The 10,953-nt window shown below is 30.0% G+C and overlaps 1 protein-coding gene across 1 annotated transcript; it reads right to left on the bottom strand.

The window, feature by feature from the left end:
- Positions 1-1,017: 1,017 nt before the first annotated feature.
- LOC132752089 (uncharacterized) lies at positions 1,018-3,907 on the bottom strand. The gene is made up of 4 exons (XM_060742364.1): positions 3,751-3,907; positions 2,511-2,597; positions 1,720-1,805; positions 1,018-1,449 (listed from the first exon to the last, which is right to left on the bottom strand). Exons 1-4 carry the CDS (start codon positions 3,905-3,907, stop codon positions 1,018-1,020), a joined length of 762 nt encoding a protein of 253 aa, XP_060598347.1.
- Between the last annotated feature and the right edge of the window lie 7,046 nt (positions 3,908-10,953).

Below are 10,953 nucleotides of genomic sequence, written 5' to 3'. Positions count from 1 at the left end.
CGATGTGACGTAAAACCCAAAACAAACAAAAACTTACTTACTGACTGACTTGACTTGACTTGACTTTACTTGACTTGCATGCAGAAATGAAGTCTATTATTGTTATTCATCATAATTATTAAAGGGAAGTAAATGCTAAATTATTTGTTATGTAAAGTTACAAAAGTTATCCTCATTCATTTGTCATAATCATTATGTTGATTTCTCTTTGTGGATTCTAATTATAGGCATTACCGAATTTCTCAAGTATGTAGCTAAATTATATAATGTTAGGTAAACATAGACACATTCTTTAGCATTGTATATATATATTTAAAACGTTTTCTCACATTTCATAAACCAAAATGTTTTAGTTATATATACGTTCATGTCATGTGTTATTTATATATTATATGTTGTATTTGTATATGTAATATGGTGATGATCTTGTTATGCTTAAACTAAGTAATACATTTATGTTCTGTTCTGTTATGTTCTGTATAACGCAAACGATGTCACATCAAAATATATCAACAGCCTTCAAAACCATTTTCAATGAGTGGCAAAAGCGCAACAGGTATGTGATGAATATTTTTTACATGAACAAAAGAATATGAATAGGCCAAATGATACTTTCAAACAAAATGTACATGTACCATATTTTGAGTTTGTTACATAAGTTTTTTCTTTGCTGTAAAATTTGTTTTTTATTGAGACTTTATCTGTCATTGCAACAACAAACAGACACACATACATCTCCCTTTTCCTCCAACAGTTAATTGCAACCTGGGATATTATATATGATGATGATAGTGTGTGCCAAGAAAAGAAAAAATATATAAGTACAAATGTATACATACCATATTTATTTGAAAATGCAACAATACAGTTATATACGTGTAATTATAAATACAGAAAAATACTATCTTTTCTAAACTTGATAATCAACATATTCGTCAGACGATAATCATTGTATAAATATTTATAAAACTTTCAGATATATAAATGTCATATACAAAAGTTAAATGATTTATTCATTCAGTTACTGACAAGTACCCCACTAAATGTGTTCACATTCAGTGAGTATTGATGCAGCCGGCGGTTAGAACTTGACGATGTTGATTTGACCAAAACTTTTTCACCTGACTGTACTCTCACTATTGCACCAACAGTACTACAAGTGTAATAATCATTATCATAGTTTTTATTTGCTGCAATAATTCTACCGTCCAACACTATACCAATAAAAGCATAGTTTCCTTTAAAAACACATGTATGAACAAAAAACTGGTATAGTCCTCCAACGGGTGCTGTAAAAACCCCAGTAGATGTGTCGTAACCTGTTCCCTCGTTAATCACACTTTTCGTAAATATAACAATCTCATTTGTTTTATCAAGAAGCAAGTCTGCCACGTCATGTGCATGGAAAGCGATCGTAGGTCGTTCAAGTTTTTCTGAGTATAAAAAAGTCTGATATATTACAGTTATTATAAAAACATATCTGTAACAAAAAGGTGATGAAATGTATTCAAAATAAGAAAATATGCATGTAATTGAGTCTGTTGAACAATAATGGGAAGGACTAGTATATAGTTACATCAACAAATTAAACTGATTATTTATAAGATATTGTAAGGCACTTCAAAACACACAAATGAATAATAAAACCATTTTAATCATAAAATCAAAACACAGTTTTGAAAATAAATCATCACGTGAAAGTAAAATGAGAAACAATACCTTGAAGTTGAGTAAGTTCTTCTCTTTTAGCTTCCATGTCACTCGAGAGGTTTGTTCTTGTCTCCTCAATAATTTCTTCAAGGATCCTGTAAAAATGTATCAAAGTACAATAACTCAAAATTAAATAAGTATTGTAAATGTTATTATGTCTACATATGAACTGTATGAAAAATGTGTTGCCGATAACACAGAACTTCGAAAGCTAATTTTACATAGCCAGTAGTTTAACTTCAGAAATAAAAATTTAAGTGAAGAAAAACAACCTGCATTCTTATATTATGCATTTTGATTTTCCTTGCTTTTTTCTATAATCAAATTTTTTTTTTTCCGAATTTCTAATGGCTGTCATGTAAGTCATTTTCTGACATAGTTCAATTTCAAAGAATATGGTATAAACGGAATAAGATAATTTCCCTAAGAAAAATCCTAATAATAAATCTGCCACGTGATGTGCATGGAAAGCGACGAGAGGGCGTTCAAGTTTTTTCCTGAAATTAAGGGGCATTCTTATATATAAGAGTTATTATAAAAACTTGTCTGTAAAATAAAGACGATGAAATGTAATTATACATGTAATTGAATATGTTGTACGATGAAAGGAACTACTAGTCTATGGTTACAGCAACAGGTTAGTCGAATATAAAAAAAATACTCATACCGATAATTGGTAAAATATTGTACGTGAATGAACTTCAAAAGATCGAACTAAATAATAAAATCAACTGAATAATAAAATCAAAACAAAGTTATGGAAAATAATCATCAGATGGAAGAGAAAGAAGAAATAATACCTTGTAGATGAGTAAGTTCTTCTCTTTTAGCTCCCATGTCACTCGTGAGGTTTGTTTTTGTCTCCTCAAATAAGTTGTTGAAGGATCCTGTAAAAATAATATTAAAATACAATTACGAACGGTAATCAAAGTTCAATAAGTATTATATGTGATATTTTGTGTTAACTGTCTGCAGAAAGTGTTGCTGATAACACGGAACTTGATTCGAAACTAAGTTTTACATAACCGGTAATGTAACTTCTGAAATAAAACTTAAGGGAAGAAAAAACAACTTGCATTCTAATAAATAATAAATTTTGATTTTCCTCGCTCAAATTTTGATGTTCTATTAGCTGACTAAATAGCCATTTCATAACATAATTCAATATAGAATAAATGTAATAAAAGGTCAGGGAACATGTATCTAATAAGAAAAACTAATGTGATGAGACAGCATTTCTTTCATGGAAATGTGTTTATATTGGTATGTTCAACATAAATGTTCACTGTAATTCATTTCACATTAATATTCACTGTAATTGTTTGTAAACATCAGAAGTATACACACAGACATAAATATCGCAAACTTAATTTAAAAATACAGCATTTCTTTGACGCACCAAATAGAAAGAGCTTGATATAGACACTAGGAAGAATAGGGCAGAAAGGTAACAATAAACTGATGTCCCTTATAAGTTTTATAAATGTTCATGCTCGTACTAGCCAAAGGTTGTGCACGAGGCTGTTAATTGTCAATGAAAATTTAAAAGTGGAAATTTACCTTTTTTACTGTTGTCGTTTTATTTATGGTTTTCTCTTTCACTTTCCCTTAATTCATTTGTTGATTTATGATTATAATAATGTAATTTTACGATGCGTGTTGTATTGTGACGGGTTAAGCAAACTGAAAATATATAAACTTTCCAGCAATATAAGTTATGCCATATTCTACTTTTATAAACATAGAAATTTTAGTTAGATAATTATGTCAGCATTGTAACCGGTGCATGAAATGTCTTCTTTTTAAAGCTTATAATTCTTTGAATATTAAATGTTCCACGCATTTATCATTTAACCAATTTTCTCAATTCATATTTCATAAAGCATTACGAACTTTTAAGTTATATTGATTCAGACTTAAACAACAATCGTTAATTAATTATATGCTAAAGATATACGTCAGTTTTCGTATTACATCAGTAATATTTAAGTATACATGTATAAATTTTCTTATAATGAAGATCTGGTGTTTATCTTTTACCTTCTCTCCTTTTTATCTCGTCACTTCTCTTTAACATTTCGTCTGTTATGTTCCCCTTCATGTCTGCAAACATGTCCGTAAAATCTGAAACTGCTCGTTTTATGTCGCCTAATGTACTGATGACATTATCCTCAGTTTTCTTAATTTCATTTACCATTGTTTCTACCTTAATTTCAGTTCTTATCATTTTCTCTAAAAGCTGTTCTTCATATGCAAATTTAGAACATACAGGCTCTCTAGCCTCAGAAAGATTATAACTATATATTCCAACGACAATAACAAACACAAATGACAGTGAGAACCTCATTTTCATTGCGACAGTTGAAAAATAAAATCTGAGAAAGTCTCTTAATCCGACTCGCTTAGAGAAACTGTTGTATTAATACAAGGAAATCTTCTTTGTTATTTGAGTATGAGGCCCGTAATATATTCTTTAGTATAGTTGTTTCGCAGAAATGCACTGAAATACGGATTTGAAGGATATCCTTTAGAAACAGTTTGAGGGAAACAGTTTGAAATTTCCTTATATAAAACGCTACCTCCCAAATGAGAATGAAGTTACATCACTACTAGTAACAAATCAGCATGATTCTATGAAATGAAATACATACAATTCATGCCAAAATCTCATAGAATGATCTTTTGTTATAAAAAAAATGATGTTTTGAACTTTAATACCGATTGTTTCATCATACGTGATTTTAAAATAACTATTCTTTGGTATTGTCATAAAAGTCATGGAAAGGTGATATTACTCTAGAAAAAAACAGATGAAAAATAATAGACTCGATTTGATCGAGACTGTTCATGAGAGACCCTGATGGGTTCAACCACTTACCACACCCGCCAGCACCTTCTTAGGCTGTTTTCGTTTTTCAATACAATTAAATATTATATTCAATCATCCTGAAGGACCAGACAAAAATAATCACATTGAGATTAATGGTTATATGTAGGACAGTAAGTTACTCATCAAGTTAACGGAAGACTGGTTATTCTAGTATGCCATAAATACTTACTTGTAAAAGGCTACCAAGCAAACATATTTGAAACATCCGTTATATTTAAAAACGTTTTCGTAACACAAATTATTGGTTTAATAATGCCATTGAAAGAGACAGTTAATTGTTCTCTTTATACTTCGATTGAGGTTGTTGCTATCAATGGACCAAAACTTAAAAATTACTAAATATAATTAATAATTAGGAAACATTTCATTATTGCTGTATCTAGATTTTTATGTTTTTGCCCATTTTACTTACATTCTGAAAATTCAAAACTTTTGTGAAAACTACTTGTAGCTGTTGACTGAGCTTGTAGTTTTTTAACTTTTAAAATGTGTTACATAAAGTGATTTCAGACTGATTTCCTTGATTTTCAGTGTTTCCTGATAATAATTAATAAAGATACGAACAATAATATCACGTAAATTGTAAAAAATCAAGTTGTAGCTTAAAAACATTTTAAATCCCTCTTACCGAACCTTATCTTATGAAGAAAAAGTTAGACATATAATTAAAAGAAAAACAAAATAATTCTTATCTTACTTTCGTCATTTATTTATTCATTTTAAGAACTTGGGCGTATAGTTTATAAACTATCTTTATCTCGAACAAGTAGTCATAAATAAATTCGCATTTTATGAAAATCGTGTAGAAAAAATAAATCAACAAGGCGTGTCTTTCCAACACCCTTAAACTTAAGTGATGGCAACATGGGAAGTGCTTCAATTAGATTCATATATTCATCTTACAAAATTTAGAAGTGTTTTTTTTTTCACCGGAATATATGTACTAAAGGAACCAAAAGAAATTCTAGTAATACGCGAGTTTCAACTATTCACAAAAAGGTGTTTTGTTAGTTACTATGTGATTATATTTAATTAATGTTACGCTAAAAAATATTAGTGTAATACTTTGAATGAAATTTAAGTAGCACGCCGTGAGAAATAGAACTTTTATTAAAATGACAATATTTAAATCATAAACTGATGGGCGAAAATGGTAAGCACACAATGATCTTACATAATCACAATCATAATTATGCTATGAAACATAATTTTACTGAAATTTGTCAATTTTCAATACATATGAATGGCAGCATAAATAATGTTCAATTGTAAATCAGTTTGCTTAGTGGCATGACTGCATATTTATATTTAACATAAAGATATTCAAACCAGATATTTAATCCTAAACAAAGTATACGTCAAGTTCAATTAAATGATTTTTTTTCCATGTTAACCTTTCTGCGATAATTTATTATTTGGGATATTCTTTATATTTAGTCTTCTAAAAATACATATACTTTAAATGTATCTGTATAACTTTTCGATTTATATCTTTGTAACTCTGGTATTGTGTATGTTTAGAAAAACACATCTTTAGAGGCTTTACATCGGTATCATTTATTATGACGAGGAAATATTGAAATAATGTGATACACAAATACTTATATTGCAGTCTGAAACAATATGAATGTAAATTATTTCTAAACAGTTCATTATTAGTAGCGTTTTTGCCGTAATTGTATTTGAAAAAAGTATATGGCAAATTTATTGTAATGAGCTTAAACGTCAGCCTAGAATAGCACACATTTGATATTTATCTGCTAGTTAAGACTATTATAATAATAAATGTGAGTAAAATGCAGTTAACAGTTTTAATGTTTTATGTTATTGTTTAGCATTTGTAGATAAAACACACAAATAAGTTAATGTTTATAAAATCATAAAAATCATTGCAAAAGAAAACGTGAAAGAAAGAATTCCAAATAAAATTATTGAAAAACTGTCAACCATTACAGCCATGCCCTCGTATGGGTAAGGATATTGGTCTTTATTGTTTTAATTTTTCCTTTCTGATGTTGTCTTCTTAGTTATGTTCTCATTTGTTACTTCTTAACCAAAACTTTTCCTTAGTTTGGAAAATGATTCAGTTTTGCTTCATTTTACCTTTCAGTAATCTCTTTTATATTTGTTTCATGTGCTTTTTGATAAGAACCGATATGATAGATATATAGAGGATATTGAATGAGTGTAGGTTTAATACTAAATTTATTGAACGAGGTGAATAAAATCATATTATGCGAGCCTCTGGCGAGCATAATATTGTTTTATTCAACGAGTTCAATAAATTTAGTATTGAATCTACACGAATATAATGTTCTATTTATCACATAATATAAAATAAGAACGGTAAACTGTTAACAAGAGTCATTTTTCTTTGACGCGCCGATAGTGTAACGCTAACATTAGCGCGCTTTAACGTTATGTTTATAGCGCAAATTACGTGACGTCAAAGTGTTATTACACTAGTGTAATATTGACTAGTGTAATATCGTTTTTATTAAATGGCTTTATTACACTCCTGCGCCGCGGTTTATGTGATAAATTTCTATATATAATTTATCATGTTTATATGTACATTATATTCGTATGTGCAACTTATCTTTAAAAAAATCGAATAAGTAGTTCATTTATATGCTACTCTTTTCTGATTAATTTCCTACGTGTAAATTTTGTCCTACGAGGAACCTTTTCGCATAAATCAAAAGTAATCAGTATATCTTTATCTTTATACTTACTTAACCAAAACCCGATTGATTCTAATTCTCTTTATGCAATCAAGAAAGGCTACAAAGTTTATAATATATTTCTTCTTTAATATGCCTTCACATCCGATTTTTCCCTTAAATTTCTGTTTCATTTCAAAATAGATTATACCCTGTCATAATAAGCTCAAGGTTGCTGATTCGAACTTTCATAAAACTGAAAAAAAGAATAGATGCAAACGTTTCTTCAATTTAAATTATTTTGTTTAGAAATAGTACTCATATAATACATAACAGGATATGTTATAATAATAGTGAAACCATTGACTTTATTGGTAAAGGTTGCTATTAACGTTTAGCATTTATTACTGGAAGGTTGTTTGTGCATTAGCTGTACAGGCACAAGGAGCTATGTTCTCTTCTTAAAAACACTTGTATAAATTCTTCAAGTATTCTTATAGTGATATAAACTTACAATAGTTGATATTATATATTATAAACAATTACAAATTAAATATTATTTTAATTATAATAAACTAAGGTGACGATATATAAAATAGCCATATACTGTTATATTGTACATCTAGGTCCTGCTGGAATAAATTAAAATGTCAACTTTGGCTTCTACTGTATCCACACTTTTTAAGTGTATCATTAAAGATTAGTAAAGTTGTATAGTTATAAAGTTTTGTTCTCTTTTTGACAGATAACACAACAGCACATATTACCGTGGTGAATATGTGCTTATTTCAACTTGATTTTCTACACATCTGTATATACATAAATTAATAATTGTCTTACTTAAGCATACAAAACATAATACAGACTCAATCTGTAATAGCTTACATACTAGTTGTATATTTTAAATATCTAGAGGTAACATTTTACACCTAAAATATACTCTTAAGTATAGAAAGTATATTCTTATAAAGTAGACATATCGAACAATTTTATCTTAATCGTCAATCTTTAATTATCCTTTAAAAAACAATTACTTTTCGGCACTTACAACACATATTAATTGCCAAAAGTGGTCACAATGTGCAAGAACAACTCTTACTGTGCTAGTCATGCAGTGGAAATATGATGACAAATACTGCAAAATTAGTCATTTGTCGCATATAACATGTTACCGACTTCTTGATTCTTGAGTCTTTAACGGTTTTTAAATATTTTTTTTTAAAAGACTGATTTTCTTTTAATATTTAGGCTTGTCTGGTGTTATGCAGCTTTAATAAATCAAAGCACAGAAGGCGCTGAATTTGTTTCGGTCTCAGAATGTCAGAAAGGTGAAAGTTGTGAGATTATAAACCAATTTGTTTTTGTAAAGTGCCACCAATGCTTTCCAGCGTTTTAACTGTAGTAAATTGGCTATTAGACTAACTTAAACACTGATATTCAATCTAATGTTTATTTGACTTAAACAATTTGAAAAAAAAAATGAGTTGCCTTAACTGGGATTTGAACGCCAGACCTCTCGCTTCCTAAGCGAGCGCACAAACCCCTCGACCACGGTGAAGTAATTTGTTAACAGCCTGAAGAAAATTAAATTATTCATTATTAGGGTTTGTAACGACGGTAACTGTTGTTTAACACAGATGTAAATAATCATGCAGCTTACTATAAGCATGTATATCTATAAAGAATAAATCAATATTAGAAATCTTCGACCATTCGGGAATTATTTTGCTGAAAAATTAATGCGCCTGTCACTTGACCATCTTTACGCAGTGATCTCCCCTGAAATTTTCGGCGTTAGTTTACATATTAAGGGGAGTAACCGCTTCAAAAAAATGACTACTTTCGGCACTTGCAATTAACAGCATTAGAGTCTGAAATTTAGCTATCATTATTTGTTTGGTCTGACGACCCAAACAAATAAAAACAGACAAATTATAGTCTGATTATGAGACTCGATCAAATAAAACAACTTACACCAAAATGTTGAGGCGTCCGTGGCCAAGTGGTTAAGGTTGTTGACTTCAAACTACTTGCCCCTCACTGCTGTGGGTTCGAATCCCAACAGGGACTCTGGATTCTTTCATGCGAGGAAGCTATCCAGCTAGATTACGGAACGTCGGTGGTTCTACTCAGGTGCCCGTTCGTGCCTGAAATAATGCACGGAAGGGCGCCTGAGGTCTTCCTCCACCAGTAAAGCTGGAACGTCGCGATATGACCTAAACTGTGCCGATGTGACGTGAAACCTAAAAAAACAAACAACAAAACACCAAAGTGTTAACGTTTCACATCAGGTATTAACACTGAAATGATTTCATTAAGATTAATGTTATTTGTTGATTTTAATTCAGTTATTCACTAGCAGTCCACTAAATGTGTTGAACCTGTATGTGTTTTGAAAATGCTGGCGGTTAGAACCTGACGATGTTTATTTGATCCAAAGTTTTGCTCCTGATTTTACTCTTACTATTGCACCAAACATATTACAGCCATAATTAGTATCACCATAGTTAGCATCTGCTGCAATAACGTTACCTTCCGTCACTAGGCCCAGCTATGAATATTTTCCATGATAAGCACATGTATGAACAGAAAACTGGTACAGTCCTCCAACAGGTGCTGCGAACAAGCCCGTGGACGTGTCGTAACCTGTTCCCTCGTCAGTGAATGTCTTCTTGAATATGAGAATCTCATCTGTAGTATCAAGTTTCTCGTCTTTCAGGTGATGTGCATAAAAAGCGATAGGAGGTTGTTCGAGTTTTCCTGAGTAATACTTTGTATTTATATCTCAAATATTTAAATCAAGGGACCTATGCTTGTAAAACACCTTATATTTATATCAGGAGCAACATAGGTTGTTATATATTATTTACCACGGGATATACCAAGATAAAACATGAGTCAGGTTAGCAACAATTTAATTTGCTATGATCCGTTGTAGATAAATAGATATCAAAAGGAATTGATTTACAACAGGTAGCAATACCTTGGAGTTGAATAAGTTTCTCTTTTTCAGCCTCGATGCTACTAGTCAGGTTTTTTGTTGTTTCCTCAAATAATGTTTTGAACGATTCTGAAATAAAGTATAAAATATCTATTAACTCACATCTAACTTCTACTAAGGATCCTATCTCTATAGTTGCTATCATTTCGGTCTCTCTTGGAATTAAAAAAGTAAAGTATGTATCATTTATTATTTTTATGACATTCATTACATGCTCTGGTTATTGTTTAAAAAATTAAGAAAAATTCTAGGCGTATGTGTCATATTTTTGTAGAAACTCGTACAATATATGTCACTTTTGCAACATTTATAGTTTTATACATTGTATATAGTTTACAGATAGTTATTATATTACAGATATGTAATGTTTTGTACTTTTTTTCTATCACTTAAACTTAACAAATCAATATAAAATTATTAAGATATATTGATCCATATAACCAATGTAACAATGTAATGAGTTAAGCTCAACTCAGCTTATATATCTTATATACAATATGTACAAGAGGAGGTGGTCCTATACAAAAGCTGAAATTAAGTGTATATAGCAAGAAGCAAAGTTTGGTATTCTCACGCCAAGGGGAGTAACTCAATTAACATTATAGATTTTGAATTCATCATTTACCTCCCGTGACTGAGACACCACCAAAATACAAGTGTATTTTAAACTTTGCATTTTAAAGTGTAAA

Source organism: Ruditapes philippinarum, unplaced genomic scaffold, assembly GCF_026571515.1.
Source record: "Ruditapes philippinarum isolate M1 unplaced genomic scaffold, ASM2657151v2 ctg5256_1_1_1_1, whole genome shotgun sequence".
NCBI lineage: Eukaryota > Metazoa > Mollusca > Bivalvia > Venerida > Veneridae > Ruditapes > Ruditapes philippinarum.
Note: the sequence above shows the minus strand (reverse complement) of the source record. Positions and strands in the feature narration are given on the sequence as shown.

Coding starts and splice junctions, on each gene's coding strand:
- LOC132752089 (XM_060742364.1), bottom strand. CDS start 3,907: ATGGTAAATGAAATTAAGAAAACTGAGGATAATGTCATCAGTACATTA. Junction 2,598..3,750: donor CGAGATAAAAAGGAGAGAAG/GTAAAAGATAAA, acceptor TTATTTTTACAG/GATCCTTCAACAACTTATTT. Junction 1,450..1,719: donor AGAACTTACTCAACTTCAAG/GTATTGTTTCTC, acceptor GTAATATATCAG/ACTTTTTTATACTCAGAAAA.